The sequence below is a fragment of the Centrocercus urophasianus genome, unplaced genomic scaffold, assembly GCF_019232065.1.
Source record: "Centrocercus urophasianus isolate 14NV4802_14NV808 unplaced genomic scaffold, USGS_Curo_1.0 seq_18, whole genome shotgun sequence".
NCBI classification, from domain to species: Eukaryota; Metazoa; Chordata; class Aves; order Galliformes; family Phasianidae; genus Centrocercus; species Centrocercus urophasianus.
Genome location: NW_024884733.1, coordinates 11,460,776 through 11,478,263, shown reverse-complemented (window position 1 = coordinate 11,478,263; position 17,488 = coordinate 11,460,776). Strand labels below are relative to the sequence as shown.

Here is a 17,488-nt window from a genome sequence, read left to right as displayed (position 1 = left end):
ACAGATTTGAAGTTGTTACTCGCTGTGTTTCTTGCTGGATATTATGAGGGAGGCAGATGATTGTTGTTTCCTTCCTTTTGTAAGAATGAGATTATTTTAACAAGTTAGCTGTGTGTGCACACAGACAGGTGTGTTTACCTATAGTGTGTGCCACCACATCTCTGGGAGCGTAAGAAAATCCAAGTGTACCCTTACTTCTGCTTTTATTGTGCTGTGCATTTTTAATGCTGATTTTTTATTTTTTTTTTTTTCCTACAGGAAGTTATTTGAACTAAAGAGTTCTTCTCTTTCCAGGTGAGCTCATTATATACTTTTAGGTATCTAGAATGAGGGTTTTTTTATTGGAAAAAATGCAAGAAGATAAATGGGACAAATTAGATGATAACTTCTGATCAGGTTACTGTGAATCCAAATTTCCTGTTCAGTTAAATTTATACTTTTACCTAATTATTTCCTGCTAGGTGAATTTATAACTGCAGGAGCAAAAAAAGTCTGCAGGTCAGTGTTCATTCTTGACTGACTGCTAAATATTTGCATCCAGGAGTAAAATTTGGCCATGATATTTTTGATTTGTGCCTGTAGTCTTCCATTCTCATTTCCTTGGCAATTGATGGCTGAGTAAGAATCGCTTATGTGCTAAACATATTTGTTATTGTAAGTAACTCTTCTGTTAGCTTTCTGAAGTTTTCTTTCCTGTCAATGTATTTTAAGCAAAGTTTTAAATATATGAGCCCAAATATAAATGTGTATTCAGACTTTGTGGCAAAATTTTTAAGCTAGAGTTAGGATTTTTTTTGTATGTTGATCAGTGTGTAACTACACTGAATACAATTCTAATATATAGTGTTTCCAGCAGTTTTATACTTCGTGTGAAAGGTTGAACAGTACAGTGCAGGTGTTTGGATGTAACAGTCAAAACTCTTGCTTCTTTTCTTCAGGAAACTAAATGTCTGTCAGGAGTTTGTCTCAGTTAATCCGTGGTAGAGCGAGTTGTGTCAGGACTTACATAGGAAAGTGAAGTTTGCAGTTTGAAGGTATGTGTCTGGCTGCGATTCACAACAGCAAAAGCAAGTTGTATTTATCTGAAGCTTATTCCAAATCTAGGAATTCTCTCTAAAGTCACCTGGTCAGTCTACACCAAGCAAACTTGGTGTTTTTTATTTTATTTTTTGGGTAATGATATGGATAACAGAGGATGGTCTAATGACAGGTATGAACGAAAAAACAGCTGCTTAATCAGTGTAGTCACAAAATGTCTATGCTGCCATCTAGTTGTGGTAACCTTTTTAACCTTTAATTTCCTCCATATGATGTGTTGCATGTGACTTGCCCACCAAAATGTGGCAGCACTCTTTTCGAGGAGCCGCCTTGAAACCATGCCAAAATCTTAGGTCCCTATGGAGTGAACCATGGAGCATGGGATTTTTCTACAGAATGGTCGCATACTTAACATAATTTAATTAAGACGTGTAACAAATGTCTGATAATAGCAGTCTCTCCGTGGTGGACCAGTAAGTCTTCTCTGTGTATCTTGATCTGAATTGCTGCTTGCCTGTGTCTCCGTGTGAGACCAGAATAAATCCGTGGTTCTGAGGAGGGCTTTGCCTCATGGCATACCAAGATAAAAGCTGCATGATGCTTTATCTTAAGGCTAATGGTTTGTCTTAAGCCCAGATGAACTTAGGTGGCAGGTGATTTGCAGCCCTTTGCTAACACTGCCGTGCTGTACCTGAGGGAGAGTGCGGGGCTGTGCTGAGTGGCAGTCAGCATCGCAGCTGCTGTGATGGGGATGGGGAGTGTAAGAACATGGTTGTGAGAGGAACCAGGCTGTTGTAGGAGCTGGGGATACAGCAATATGTGGAAATAGGGATGGAAGATGGAGGACTGAGTGGAGAAAGCGCTCTGTGGAAGAACACGGAGAAACACTGGTATGGGGACAGAGGTGCCGCAGAGCTGCACCTGGGTGTGTGCCTGTAGCAGAGTCGGTGTAGGCAGTGCTGTGTTTGTGCTGTCGGACACGAGCAGGTAGATGAGCTGCGGACCAGTAAATGCTGTAAAGAATAGCAGTAGGTGTTTCTCAACGATGTTCTCCAGCAGCGACCGTATCGCCCTGTGGAGGACAAGCCCTGCCCACTCCGTGCTGGCAGCGTGCTAAGCTGGAGCCCGAGATGGCCTGCTGATTTACAGTTATTAAATCATTCGTAAGCAGAGTTAAGGACTTGACAGTGAGAATGCAGAATGCCTGCAGTCGGATTTGTAAAACGGGTTATCTCTGGTTCCATCCTGTGGCCCTCGAAGCGTCCTCGCACCCCTGACGGGCATATCTGAGAACCACCTTCGGTGGCTCCTTATCCTCGGGCTCCCGGAGCTGGGCCCCGGGGCCTCCTGGAGGCAGAGGCAGCCGGGGCTGGGAGAAGGAGGCGACGCCGAGGCGCTGCGTGCGAGTGTCGGCGCCGCCGGGAGGCGCGGAAGGCCGCAGCGATGGGGCTGCGACGGCCGTGATGCGGCGCTTGCGTGCGGCTCCGAGCGCCTCAGCCGAGGCGGCGCACCCCGCTCACGTGATCGGTGCCGACCAATGGGGCGATCGCGTGATGCGCGGCGGCCGGCGGCTGCGTCGGGGCGGCGGGCCAAGATGGCGGAACGTGCTTGAGGGGTGGCGGCGGCCGCGCGGGAGGGACGGGCAGGCCCGGCTGTGGGGAGGGTCCGCGCTGCCCCCGCTCCCTCCCGGGGAGGATGGTAAAATGACCCAGGGGGGGAAGAAGAAGAAACGCGCCGTGAACCGCAGCATCATGCTGGCCAAAAAGATCATCATTAAGGACGGAGGGACGGTGAGGCCGGGCGGGGCCGGAGAGCGGGGGGGGGGGGGAGGCAGGCAGGCTGACGGGAGGTGGCGGCGCGGGGCAGCCTGCGGGCTTCGAGCCTCGGCCGGAGCCGCCGTGCGGCGGGACGGCGCCCGGCCCCGCTCTCGGTTCGCGCCGCGCTTCTCGCAGCGCGGCCTCGGCGCGAGGAACGGCCGTGAGTCGTGGCGCGGAGTCGCTACAGGCGCGCTGAGCACGGCGTATCGGGAGCTGGGAGCAAACGCGACACCTGCGGCTGTCGCGCCGCGCGGCTGAGCGCGCGGAAGCCGAGTGGGGCCGGGGCGGCACGAGGCTGGGCGGCATGCTCCGTACTGTGAGGGAGCGGCCGGAGCTCCGGAGCAGTGGGTGCCAGGCTGCGCCGCCGCTCCTCCGACGGCCCGCCCTCCTCCCGTGTGCCGGTCTTTATTCGGGCGCTCGGCTCTAGGGGCCTGTCATCCGTTTTGGCAGCTGGAGCCCGATCTTTGATTTGATCTGTCAGTGGTTGCTGACGACACGTCGCCTGTGGGTCTTTTTTTTCTGCCGTGCAGTACTGTAGATTGGATGCGTGCCCTTCTAACGCAGTGTTTTTATTTCAAGAAAGCCTTTAACGCGGGGACGTGTCGGCCTCCGGGGGCCTCCTCAAACTCTGCGTGAAGTGATGGAGTGAGGGCTGGTGCTGGCGTGGCACGTGTGCTAGTGGATGGCCTTTTGGAACGAGCAGGGGGCTGGTTATTACGTAACAGTGCGCTTCGGAGTGAATTCTCTCTGGAACCATCAATTGCTGATGAAAATACAGTGTGTTTCGAAGCGCCCTTCATCGTTCAACTAATATTTGCCAAGAGACAGAAAGGGTTGTATGTTTTTAAAACTTCCAAGCTACCTGGTATAACATCCTTATAATGCCAGCACGAACTTAATATGCCTGGATTGCCACTGTTGCTCAGTGCTGGAACATCCTGTCAGGTCCTCCGTGCCCAGTCTTCCTGGTTTCTTTGTCTGCCCAGCGTGCTATGGGACACGATGGGAAACAGGTAAATGAAAAGGGCTTGTGTCTTGAACGTGTGCGGTTAGCAAACCAGTCATTAATCTAGCATCTGAGTGAACAGTTTCCAGCCTCACTGGTTTATTTTCAAGCCGTTTCACATCAAAGAAAACTCAGTGACTTTTGCCTGCAAGGGGATGCAGCTGCCTAATAAAGCACTGTCATAGGGTAAATAGTTTATTGATGAGGAACTTAATTTATTGTAACTTCTGTTTACTGATCTTGATGTTCAAAGAGATTAAAAAAAAAAAAAAAAGCAAAAGGGGAAGAAGAATCCACTTAGTGCCCTGTGGAACCTCTCCCAGCTCTACAGTTGTGCAGGGTCATGCAGCGAAGTGCTGAGCACTGCAGGCTGGGGCAGCTTGTGATGCTGCTTGTGGTCTCATTGGTTGTGCTCTGGCCTCTGTGCAGACCAGAGCCCCCAACCTATCCCTCCTGCTGATTCTGCCCCTTTTGTCTCTCCTGGCATGGGCAGGTTTGGGTGTATGTTTGATTATTCCTGTGTTTTGGTGTTTACCACCTTACTGCTTATACAGAGACTTTGTAAACTCAGCTGGTTCAGGCACCATGGGCTCTGGGTGATGTGCCCCTGGCACACAGCGTGTCGCTCCTGCCCACTCTCACAGAGCTCAGCCTGCTGCCAGTAACCCTGCCAGCCCGGTTGGATGCCTGCACCTGGCATGGAGGAGGCCCTGGGCCTTGTGCTTCTGTCCTGAGCCCTGGCTGGAGCTAGTGGCACGTTCAGCATCTTGGTACTTGGCATAGGATGGTTCTTCCTGAAGTATTAAGCTTGTGGTGATGGTAATTAGATTTGTTTCCCTTCATCATGAATTATATAAAAGTTCGTGGAGGAAGCACACTGTGGCTGACGACTGTTATAAGTAAATAGTTTCAGAATCTTGCTGTTACAATTTGACAAGGATGACTGTGCCAGCAGTATCCCATAGAACTGCTATTTTAAAACTGATATTTTTGTATTACTCTTTGCAGTTTAGTAGCTGTATCACAGAAAGTAGCGTGCAGTGGTGTTTGTGGTCAGGCTGACCAAAAGGAGAGGTGGTAACATCAGTTGTGTGGGTTCCTTGCTATTCATAATTTTGCCTTTCTTTACGACCTACTGGAATTCACCTAGGGTAAGATTATGTATTTTTTAAGTACTCATTAGATGAATTAAGAGTTACACCTCAGTTAGGTGTGATTAGATTGCATCTGGTGTTGTAGGTAAGAACTACTAACAGTACCTGTGAGAAGTGGGCACTGGCAATAGAAAAGAAAGGCAGTTTAACTCAGTGATCTTGATGCCACTGGATTTTTGCTTCTGCCACCGTAATGGCAGCGTGTGATGGGCACTGCTTTGACAGAATGGGAATAGGTCTGACCTGTGGTACTTGGAAGGTCAGGTGGTGGTTTGTTACAGCACTGCTGCCACCCCAGCATGGTAGCTGGTGTGGTGGTGTGGCAATTTGAAAGCAGTCTAGGGAAGATGAGAGTGAACCTGATGTCTTGTAGCAGGCTGAGGCACCCAGCTGAGATTGTTTCTTATGGTTTGTGCAGAGCCGCATAAAATTTTGATCCAAAACTAAAATAAAGATTGTGGGTGGAAAGGGCAAGGAACGGTGGGAAGTCAGGGTAATTATAGCCACTTTCTGTACCTATGAAGACTTAATTTACTGCAGTAAGAGAATAAGACTGAAAAAATAGCAGAGATCTGGGTGAGCACTTACTGAACAGGGTTTGGGAAAGAAAAGTGGCACAATATGAAGGGCCTTTTCCAGCTTACCTTTAGAGTACTGATAGAGTTACTTTTAAAAAAACTGTGATGTAGCTGTAGGGCTGAACGGTGGTTTTCTGTATTTATTTCCTGCAGTTGTTTAGAAGGTTTATATTTTTTCTGTTGAGATAAATTGGAATCCAGATAGAAAAGCTGGATACAACTTACGTACATTTTGTAATTAAAGACTCTAATGTTACCTAGCTGGACCTTCAAATTGTACAGCACCTGAGGTTGGAAGGCACCTCCGATGATTTCTAATCCACCTGCCCCCCACTTCCTGCAGCCAGGGTCACTGGAGCAGTGTGTGCTGGGCTGTGTCCACCTGTGCTATGGGGACAGGGATTCCACAACCTCACTAGGTGACCTGCTTCCACTTGGTGTCAAGTTTAAGTCCAATTGCCTGTATTTTAGTTTGTGCCTCCAGTCTTGTCACTGAGCATATATGACAACACCAGGGTGTGTCACCTTTCCTTCCTCCCGTCGGACATCCATACGCGCTGCTGAGGTCCCCCTCAGCCTCCTAGAGAAGGGAGCCAAGGACTTTGGGCTGTTTGCTCTGTAGCAGTGCTGGGTCTCATCAAGTCAGTGCCACTGCTGGCAACACATCTTTACGTGAAGCTGGGACAGTGGATGCTGAGGCTGCATTTTAAGGTTATACAGCACATTCAACATTTCTGATGAGTTATTTATACTAAATTCTTATAAAAATATGTAGTGCACTGTTTTCTGAATTTGCAAATGCAGAATTTTGTTTGACAAGTTAGTATTTTAGAATATATAAGATGAGCAGGTTTTCCCTCCCACACTCTTCTTTTTCTCATCCAGAGCTGCTTCTAATTATATCAAATCACCAAGGAATTTGAAGTTTCTTATTTTAAACCCGTTTTTCAGACCTCTTCCTACATTTGAAGCCCATTACTAGCAGTATTTGGAAAACTATCAGTTCTGTCCCTGAGATTTGCTTCTGGCAGCCACTGTGTCAGTTTCTTTCTTGATTCAAAGTTACCAAGGTTTAGCACTTGGCCGTGGTGTGTTTTATTAACAGAAATGCCCCATGCTGGTTGGCACAGTAGGTGATTAGATGTTGGTGTAGCTGAATGAGGATACTGCCGTGTTCTGAAGTTACGAAAATTGCATTTCCGTGCAGCGTTGCGTGGGCTCAAATGTTTTTCTCAAGGAAGAAAAAAAATGCAGTCCTTCAAAGAGTGTTTCTGCTTTCAGTAGCAGCCTTGTTTTCCAGACTGACAGTGTAAGTGCTTCATTTTTCTCTTTGAGATGAGAGTGCACTTTGTACTCCACAAAGCATTCAGGCACTTCAGCACATTAGGTTGAGCAGCTCCTCTGAAATGTTTTGAGTTCTGTTTCATTTCTTAACCCTTCTGTTTACAGTGCTCAGATGCATTTGTTGTTACTATGACGGTTACTCAGATGCTTTAATGTCCTGCTTTTCCTCTCGTTTTAGCCTCAAGGAATAGGCTCACCCAGTGTCTACCACGCTGTGATAGTGATATTTTTGGAGTTTTTTGCTTGGGGACTCCTGACAGCGCCCACTCTGGTGGTAAGTGATGTGCTTAAGTTCCTTCTTGCTGGGTATTACTGGGTATTACTGCAAAGGCTTCAAATGCCTGAATTAAATGAAAATTGTGCTTCATCGAGCTGCTCTGTTATGCATATGAAAAGAGTTCTTTGATTTCTATATAGAGTCAGAAATCCAAAATTATTTAATTAAAGCAATATAACACTGTGACAGATGTTTATGTGGAACTCTGATAACACTTACTTGTAAATGCTTTCTGACTCAAAACATGAAGGACAGCAATGAAAGGGGCTACAAGACATGGGCACGCTGGAAGCTAAAGGACAAAACAACTTGAAATTTGGTAAAATTCTGCAGGTGTGTGTGTGTATAGGGAGCTGTTGGCTGACATAGCTGTGCTTTAAACGAGCTTTGGAGCCTCCCTGTGACTAGTGAAAACATTCACAGCAGCATGTTTGTGTCAAATTCTTTTCTAATGTAGTTGGTTGCTCTGTTCGGATTTGGTCTGTTAGGTGACACATTTACTAATTAGTTGGAACAAAGATTACAGATCTCCAAGCAAACCCTTCTTAAAATGCAATCTTGGTGCATTTCTGTGAGCTGTTGGTAACCATGACTAGTCTGTTGGATAGAAACTTTTTGTCAACCACTGAATGGAAACCATCTTGGGTAACACAAGTAGACTGGAGATCAGTGCCTGTTTAACCAGCCTGCCTCAGCTGTAGTCTCTGACCTGGGAGAGACACTTGAGAATGGTGTTGTCCTCTGCCTGTGCATCCGCCCACAGTCAGCAGTAGTGTGAGAGAATTCCAGTTGAAATAAGTTTCCAGGTTTTCTGTGCAGTACTCTGTTTAGTTTTCAGATATTGAGCTTGGCTGAAATGCGTGCTTCCCAAAGTGTGAAAGAACTGAAGCTTCCCTCAAGTAAAGCTAAAACCTCAAAGTCAGAGTACAGGAAAAAAATGCACACTTTGGTATTTTACAGCTAAAAGAATGCAGATAGACCGTGCCTGTTGCTGAGGGGGAGGCTCCACTGTGTTTAACACTTCTCAGTAATGAAAAGAGAATATCCACAGAGTATCCCAAAGGCCACTTTTGTCATTGTGCTTACCCTGCTGTTCCTTGCAAAGCAATAATGGCAGTGGAGGCTATTATCTGAGGTGACTGGTGTAATGTATTTGGAGTATTCTTTCTGTGTAATTTCAATAATATCTCGTAACTAAGATGTTGGATAGTGAACCTGATAATAATGGTTACTGAGTTGATTTTCCTTAGTGTGGATTAATTTTGCATAATTTTGGCTGCCTTACAGTTTAAAATCTCTCTCTATAATCCATGAAAACAGAAAATGCTGTGGGCGTGCCACGCTATAGAAAGTGGGTGCATGATGAGCAATATTTATTGGTAGTATTGTGTAAACAACAGTGTTCAAATTTCTTCTTCAGGTTTTGCACGAAACCTTCCCAAAACACACATTTCTGATGAATGGTCTAATTCAAGGAGTAAAGGTAGGCTGACAAAAGTAATCACAATTTCAGGTGAATGATGGGTGGGATTTAGAAATGAATGCACCCAATGAGAAAAACATTTCAGAGATTTTTCAGTATAGCTTTAGTAGTATAAACTGAATGTGAGAATAAAGTCTTGCCAACAAAGCTAGTGTGTATCATTTTACTCACGGTACTGCTTTGTGTGCTGGTGTGTGTGTTGTTGACTAATCCCAAATGACACACATGGTGTTAAAGCTTGGTGCTCCGCTAGGATATTTTCAGTTACTCTCATGTGAGTTCCAAATATAATAAAACAAAGCACAGTTCCTGAAACTGCTTGTATTGATGGATCATCTGTCTTGAGTTTTGTGCAGCTCTGAGATATTAAAAGTTATCTTACGTGTTAGCAAACATGGAACAGATTAGGAATGCTTGACCATACCACCTTTCTGCTGCATTGTAGTCATTAACTGTAGTAGAAAGAGAGCCTACTCCGCCATCAGTTTGTGGTATGGATGGCTGTCACGATTCTGAGCGCTCAGTTCTAACTGAAATGTTTTGTTTCACTTAGGGCTTATTATCATTCCTCAGTGCCCCACTCATAGGTGCCCTGTCTGACGTGTGGGGACGAAAGTCCTTCCTGCTGCTAACAGTGTTTTTCACCTGTGCACCAATACCACTAATGAAGATCAGCCCATGGTTAGTGAATTCTCTCACACTTTATTTGTTCCTTGTATAGGTTCTTATCTAATGCTTTTTTCTAGTATTGTTGATTAAAATATTGTTTGGGCTCCTTGTATTATAAAATCATAGAATTGTCCACCTACTACTGACATTGCCCTTAGTACCATATCTACATATTTCTTGAACACCTCCAGAGCAGTGACTCAGCCACCTCCCTGGGCAGCTCATTCCAGTTCACTCCACTCTTTTGGAGAATAAGTTTTTTGTAATGTCCAACCTGAAGCTCCCCTGGTGCAACTTGAGGCCTTTCCTTCTCATCCTATCACCTAGTTACCTGGGAGAAAAGGCCGACCTCCACCTTGTCACAACCTCCTTGCAGGTAGTTGTAGAGAGCAATAAGGTCGTCCCTGAACCTCCTCCAGGCTAAACAATCCCAATTTCCTCAGCTATTCCCCATAAGATTTATGATCCAGACCCCTCACCAGCTCTGTTGCTCTTCTCTGAACACACTCCAGATCCTCAGTGCCTTTCTTGTAGTGAGGGGCCCAAAACTGATCACAGTATTCGAGGTGCGGCCTCACCAGAGCTGAGTACAGTGGGATGATCACCTCCCTGCTCCTGCTGACTACACCTGGGCACACTGCTGGCTCACATTCAGCTGAGCATTAACCAACATGCCCAGGTCCTTTTTCTCTGTAGTCCTCCAGCCACTGTGTCTCAAGCCTGTAGTGCTGTGACCTCAGCCCAGTGATCCACACTGTCCAGATCCCTCTGTAGGGCCTTCCTCCCCCCAGGCACATCAACACTTCCTCTTAACTTGGTTGTCTTGGTCATCTGCAAACTTCTACTGTGGGTGCACTCAATCCCCTTGTCCAGATGATCAGTAAAGTTAAGAAACAGGATGGGCCCCAATATGTTCCCCTGGGGCCACCACCACTTGTGACCAGGCACCAGCTGGATTTAACTCCTTTTACCACCACACTTTGGGCCCAGCCCTGCAGCTGGTTCTTCACACAGCAGAGTGTATCTGTCCAGGTCATGAGCTGCAAGCTTCCCCAGGAGAGCACTGTGGCAGACAGTGTCAAAGGCTTTGTGCAGTCTGGGCAGACTACGTGAACAGCCCTGCCCTCATTCGCCAGGTGGGTCACCCAGTCGCAGAAGGAGACTGACTCAGTTCCCCCAACTTTGCAAACTGAAGTAGCCTGTGTGAGCTGCTGCCCTGCTTAGCCACTACTTACTATGGGTCATTACTGTGGCCACTTAATCTTGAAATTAACCGACTACAAGAAAGAAAAACTTAGGCGTGAAATAACCATTTGTAAACTGTTACTGCAGTTTTATAGTTTTGCTTCTCTAGTTTTAAAATCCATCAGCTTTCACACCATCTGCAAATTTAGTAAGCTCTTAACTGGCACATACATTCTGCAGGTAGTGCATGAGTCAGAATTCTCAGTGTTGGAGACACCCGTGTGCCGTACCTCAGGGTGTAGCTGCAATAACAGACTGCACTGACCCAGGGCAGAGGCAACTATTCAGGTAGCTCCATCCCCTTTTCAGTCTTACTCTCTGGTCACACGCGTTCTTCGTGGCTACTTCATCCCTTCTGTGGGGCAGCTTGTTTCAAAGTGTAGCTTAATGTTTCTAATGACATCCTACTAGTGTCTATAGCATCTAGCATAAAGATAGGGCTAGTTTTTGAGATCTACTGCCCAAGTTCTCAAGATACTCGAGTTCTTGACTTGCTTTTGGCTATTGGCATCAACGTTTCATTTCCTATAAGAACTTAATCACAGCAGCTTCTTGTACATGTTACAAAATTATGCTGTTTATGGTCAGTGCACAAAGAAATTGCCCAACTGTATAAACTGTACAAGTGCTGTAAGTCCATTGTAGTATTTGTCAGGAAAAGATGGACAAGACAGTTACTGTTGAGCTGTACTTGGATTTCGAGACTTTTTGCTCCTAGCTAGCTGTTCTGATTACTTACTGATGTTTTTACGATGTTTTCAGGTGGTACTTTGCTGTTATATCTGTCTCTGGAGTTTTTGCTGTGACGTTTTCTGTGGTTTTTGCGTATGTAGCAGACATAACCCAAGAACATGAAAGAAGCATGGCCTACGGTTTGGTATGGTTGCTATTTTGTTTGGTTGGGTTTTTGCTCCGTTTGTATTTTATTCAGTACTAACACTTCAGTCAGTAAAGCTTTTAAAAACTGATATTTCCAATTCTTTTTTGGCAAGTCAGTTTCAGCGTGAAGTAGGGTTAAATTATAGTCACCCAATTCTGTGGCTCCTTTTGAATATTCCACTCTACCTTAAACATAATATGACTATGTTAAAGCCTCTCTTTCTTAGAGTTATCATCAGTGCTAACAGTGTAATTTGGGAGCTCACATTAGCATTAACTACCTTGTCATTTGTAAAAAATGTAAGTATCTTTCTTGGATCGTTTTGGATCATTTTGGAACTGGCATTGCAGTATTGGGACTGCTGCTGCTGCTGCTGTCTCCATTCATATTTCCATTAAAAAAAATGCAGCCAGGTAACTCATCTGTCTTGAGTTCTTTTTGACTCTCCTCCATTTCTCCCAGTAACCTGCAAATCTCGGGAGCCTTCATGGGCTTGTATATTATGGATTAGCAGAATCATTTCTTGTGTTCAAGCTACAGAATCTGATGATACTCAGCAGGGATAGCTGAAAGCGAGGGATAAGGAACTAAATTGCTTCTTCTCGTATGTATGCGTCAGGAATTGAGGGACATTTGAGAGTGCCATGAGCTTCACACTGCTGTCCAGTTAGCCAAAAAATCTTTTTCTTCAAAAATTTTGTCAGAAATACACACTGCACAGACCCGGAGAAAAAGTTAATCTCTACCTGATAAAAATGGGAAGGCTTCTGAAAGCCAGGGAAAGTAAGTAATAACACTTCTGAATGTTATCACTGAAACCCTTACCAACTGTTCTTTGTTTCAGGTTTCAGCAACCTTTGCAGCAAGCTTAGTTACCAGCCCTGCTATCGGTGCCTACCTTGGTCGGGTCTATGGAGACAGCCTGGTTGTGGTCCTGGCCACGGCAATAGCCTTGTTAGACATTTGTTTTATTCTTGTTGCTGTACCAGAATCACTGCCGGAGAAGATGAGGCCGGCATCCTGGGGAGCGCCCATTTCCTGGGAACAGGCTGACCCTTTTGCAGTAAGTTTGTGAAATAATGGCGTATGTCATATTTGAAAATGCTGAGCTTTTAAGAAAATACAGTGATTGAATTTATTATGTTTCAAGCTTAAAAAGAAAAACAGCAAAGCTCATACTTTAATCTTGCACTTCTGCTGACGCTTTTGCCAGCGATCTTGCTAAATGTTAGGTGTCTTAGCTGACATGTTTTTCAGTACCTTTTATCAGGTGTACTTTTTCTGAATATGACAACTAAATATTTTCCAACACGTTTTTTCCTGCTGCAGTCCTTGAAGAAGGTTGGCCAGGACTCAATAGTGCTGCTAATCTGCATCACAGTCTTTCTTTCCTACCTCCCGGAGGCAGGTCAATATTCCAGCTTCTTCCTGTACCTCAGACAGGTAAACGAACATTTTGATACGGATTTGAATGGCAGTAAACTTACCAGCAGGTTACAGTGCTGCTGAATCAACACAAAAAGCATAGATATCAAATATAATTTAAAAGTTTGCAGCAGTTAAGTACTCCTGCAGATAGGATTTCTTTTGTTTTTAGATACAGAGGAATAAATGCATTCAGTTTCTCATATTTTGTTACTATGTTATTCTTGGATTATGAAGTTCACTCTGTCAGACTGCTTTGTTAATTGATGACAGAACCACTCACTGGTTCTCTGTTTGTGCCTCTCTAGTTTTTTATATTTTACTTGGTGGAAAAAACAAAATTTAAGTTAGCCTGGAGTTGAGTAACTTCTGCACTGACTATTCTTAGACTATTGTGTGTGATGACATGATATGCACTTAACATTCAATTGTCAAATTGTTTGTTATTTATGTATCTAGATAATGGGATTTTCATCTGAAAGTGTTGCAGCATTTATAGCAGTCCTTGGAATTCTTTCCATTATTGCACAGGTGAGTCACTGCTGAGTATTTCACTGAGCGACTTGGGAGGAGCTAAGCACTATGGAGAGCTTCCATGTTCTGGATCCAGAAATCTCACTCACCTTTTCTGTAGCTGTTCTTCTAAGCTTCTAACAGTTGATAACACTGCTACTTTAACTAACTTACTTAGATGAACAGCTTGCCAGATAAGAGTGTAGGTCATTAATATGCAAGGTGCTTTGTGTTGGGATAACAAAATCCTTTTGTTTAGAAAAAGAGAGAGCTTATATTACTTGCTAATCATCTAATTGATGATTTTTTTGGTACAGGCAAGGCTCCTACTTGGCAAATACTGCTTTTGAACTTTGCTTTTTTAATTAATTAATTTATTTGCATGTATTTAACATTTAGAATAAAATGTTATTTTTGTTTTCTTGTACGTTTCTCCCTGCTCTGTTAGACAATAGTTTTGAGTTTGCTCATGCGGTCCATTGGAAATAAAAACACCATCCTACTGGGTCTAGGATTTCAAATACTACAGCTTGCGTGGTACGGCTTTGGGTCCGAACCTTGGTACGTACATTTCATTTTTACATCTGAATTAATGTTTTTCTGCATTTTATCCTTTACCCAAGAGAGACACTTTTGTCTGCGTACGCACGAATACACGAATACATAGGTACATGTTCTGTCTGCAGGACTCTGTCCCTGTGGAGTAGTTACCTCAGTCTGTTTTCTGCAGGATGATGTGGGCAGCAGGAGCTGTTGCAGCCATGTCCAGTATTACTTTCCCAGCTGTAAGTGCACTGGTGTCACGAACTGCTGATGCTGACCAACAAGGTAGGTGTTCCTTAACCCTCTGAATTCCAGTCAAAGAAATCCATGAAGCCGAATGTATCTAGCGACTCACCTGTTACCATGGTAGCCCATGCACTTGAGCCTAGCTCAGAAACTGTAAAAATCCAAGCTGTGTTAAAGCTGTGTGTGCATTTTAAGTCCTTCTGTCCCAGAGGCAGAACATTCAGAAAATCTCAACAGCAGAAAAATATTTAGTGACACTGATGCACTCTTTATTTCCATTACTTTGACGCAAGTTAGCTTTGTTGTCCAGTGCTTCCTTTGCTATGAGTCTGATAACAAGGTCTCAGAATAGGCATGGCATAGGAAATACTGTTCTAGGCCTGCAGGGACATGGAAAAAGAGCCTTGAATATACCATAGGACCATTTTTCTGTACCCTTGTTAACGCTACCCATGGTACAGCACCAGTGACACTTTTCCTACTTGGATTGGCTTAAAAGGCTTAATTAAAATCACTGTTTATGTACGTATGATATTAATAGCTGACGGCATACGTTGTTGTTCTCAGGCGTTGTTCAAGGGATGATAACGGGAATTAGAGGCTTATGTAATGGTTTGGGACCTGCGCTTTATGGCTTCATATTCTACATATTTCATGTTGAACTGAATGAACTCCCTATGCCTGAATCGCCATCAGGAGGTACTGTCGTCACACAATACCACTTACAACAGGTATTCCTTTACTTACTGATTCCTAAACCAGAATTAGTTCTTGAGTATGATGCTGTGCTACGTTTCATCACGCTGAATGGAAATGAAGCATGTAAAAACAGCTTCTAAAATCACTCTCACAGAGCATTTTTTTTAAAATAGGTACCGTGGTTAATTTCTCTTTGAAAGAGATCCAATAGGCAACAGACCTTATAAAGAAAAGGAAAAAATAGACTGATTAGTAGCAGCTTTCTTGTCTTCTGTGCAGTTCCCTAGCACTGTATTTACTTTTCACATGTTGTGCATTGTAGTTGTGGTGTTCCTTAGTCTTTTAGCCAAGCCCTCTGTTTTTTACTTCCTAACTGATAATAAGAAAAAAGAGCAGCTGTCTGTACTGGCTGCAGCAGGATAAGGCAATGCTTATTTCCAGCTGTTACACTCAATGCTGTCTAGCTCTGGTTCACTGGTTAATTTTAGAGCAGAATCTCTGCCTCATTTCCTTTTTCTTTGGTACTTTTTTGTTAATGGTGGTTTCTTAAGACTGTTTTTCGATGGCAGTGAAAGCCAATGACTGGAAATGCTCATTGTTCAGGCCACAGAACTTGTTCTGCACTACTTTCATACAGTTGCATTGTGTGCACTGCCACCTGTTTTTGTTCTAGATGGCAAATAGCACTTTGAGAGGAGAGGCAAGAGTTCAGGTCAGCAGGGAGAAGATGCTAGATTTGAATCTTGTCCTGCTGCCTCCCAAGGAGCATGCTCTACAAGCTGATGTCCAGCTGCAAATGCCCAAAAGCACAGAAAATCTCCTACTGCTCAACTGTTACTTTCTTTCACAGAACGTGCCCTAGGACAGGAAGTTAGCAGCAGCAGTAAATGGCACGTTCTCTCTCTTAAATCTAAGATGTAATCTGTCCAGCTTTCTTCTAAAAGATTCCCCATGGAGGCAAAGTGTCATCTTGCCAAGCGTAGCAAGAAAAAAAAGCTGCTTTCACTTACAAAATGTGTAGTTTAGCCATCTTAGTACATTAACACATCTAGAGGCTTAATAACTTGTGTTGATGCTGTTTGCTTTCTTCCAGAATTCTATAATTCCCGGACCCCCATTCTTATTTGGGGCATGCTCTGTGCTGCTGGCACTGCTTGTTGCCTTGTTCATTCCTGAACACACCAACCTAACTGTACGATCCAGCAACTGGAAGAAACACTGTGGCAGTCATGGCCATCCCCACAGTCCACAAGCTCCTGGTGAAGCTAAAGAACCATTACTACAAGACACAAATGTATGACAAAAAAAAATCTAGAAGACTTTTTAGACATTTTCCATCAGCGGTTTGGGATACACATTCCACTTCCATCAAAAAGAGTTTCTTAAGGTAATCTTCAGAATTATCTTTCTGCATGAAATTTATAGAAATTAAAAAAAAAAAACTTCCAAAGATGTTGCCATTACATTAACAATATGCTTTTTCTTTCTTAAAAGTTAAGTACTTATCTCTTGCCATGAAATACTGTTACTATTAAACTTTACATTCTAGTTTGGAGACAAAAGAATATAGTCAAGGTTTGAGCATGTGTCCTTCTGTTTCCTTAAGGTGGTGAGCTTTAATTCCACTCATGCTAAGTCTCAGTGAGACATACGAGCATCCGTGTGGACCCATTCATTTTAATGTTGTAAAATCTTGGGTCAGATGATTCAAAGCCTTAATGTAAATGTACTCAAGTAGGGAAAAGGTGAACTGGTATCATTTATTTTGAAGAAGTCATATGGTGGATTTGTTGGTTTTTGGTTTTTTTTGTTTTTTTTTTTAAAGTTTGTACTAATATAAAAACTACAAGCACGCTTGCTGAACAGTGAAAGTTATTTTTATGTAAGTGCATTTACTCTATTTTTGAACAAATGGTAGTATCAAACTTTTGTTTAAATATTAGGTGGGTGTTTTGAGCCTGCAGATTTTAATATGGGCTCTAAAACTCTGCTTTCATAAATACCGTTTATTATACCACTATATTTCTGATGTTTGTGTAATCATACAAGGACCTCAAAACTTGAATACAGACTGAACTATAAGCTGATAGCCTTGAATACGTCAGTGTGCTCTATATAGTGGCCTTTGAGGACTATCACAGTAACCCTTTTACATTACAGAGCTAATGTTTTAGTCCTACATTTTCAGGACCCCTTAGTACAGAAGAAAGCTTTATACAATGACAGATGTGAATTTCTCTAAAAGTGTATATTTTTGTGTCCAGTTGTATTATTTAAGTGTTCCTTTGTATAAATTTGTGTATAAAGTATTGTATAGGTTTAAAACATTTTCATCTTGTGGTTATCGCTTAATGCTTTTTTACCTTTGAACATTCACCATGGTTGACCAAGAGCAGGAAAAAATATGTAAATATACTGTTAATAAAGCTGAATATTTTAATGAATTTTTAAATAATAGTTCATGTCATTTGCAACCTTAAAGTCATACAGCATATTTGTTATTCAGTAGGTCTGAGAAAAGCCTGGAGCGTTTCTATTTGTTAGCTAAGGCTATTTCCTGTTCTGGTTAGC

The 17,488-nt window shown here is 43.4% G+C and overlaps 1 protein-coding gene across 6 annotated transcripts; it reads left to right on the top strand.

Annotated features, from left to right (window-relative positions):
• The first annotated feature begins 71 nt into the window (after positions 1-71).
• On the top strand, positions 72-17,361 carry MFSD14A (major facilitator superfamily domain containing 14A). 6 transcript variants are annotated; one of them, XM_042819384.1, is made up of 13 exons: positions 72-294; positions 939-1,034; positions 7,116-7,211; positions 8,635-8,697; positions 9,251-9,378; positions 11,374-11,488; positions 12,336-12,554; positions 12,821-12,934; positions 13,376-13,447; positions 13,878-13,990; positions 14,160-14,257; positions 14,786-14,949; positions 16,011-17,361. In XM_042819384.1, exons 4-13 carry the CDS (start codon positions 8,671-8,673, stop codon positions 16,215-16,217), a joined length of 1,257 nt encoding a protein of 418 aa, XP_042675318.1. In that variant the 5' UTR covers positions 72-294; positions 939-1,034; positions 7,116-7,211; positions 8,635-8,670; the 3' UTR covers positions 16,218-17,361. The 6 variants fall into 6 exon arrangements, with proteins under 6 accessions (XP_042675318.1, XP_042675319.1, XP_042675315.1 ...); XM_042819383.1 differs by lacking the exons at positions 72-294; positions 939-1,034 and adding exons at positions 2,814-2,828; positions 3,435-3,868; XM_042819385.1 differs by lacking the exon at positions 939-1,034.
• Positions 17,362-17,488: the final 127 nt, after the last annotated feature.

What these genes read in the sequence shown, in the direction of transcription:
- MFSD14A (XM_042819381.1), top strand. Translation starts at nt 2,742, where the DNA reads ATGACCCAGGGGGGGAAGAAGAAGAAACGCGCCGTGAACCGCAGCATC. An exon ending in GAAGCATGGCCTACGGTTTG is followed by an intron (nt 11,489 to 12,335) that starts GTATGGTTGCTA and finishes TCTTTGTTTCAG; the next exon opens with GTTTCAGCAACCTTTGCAGC. An exon ending in GGCTTTGGGTCCGAACCTTG is followed by an intron (nt 13,991 to 14,159) that starts GTACGTACATTT and finishes TGTTTTCTGCAG; the next exon opens with GATGATGTGGGCAGCAGGAG.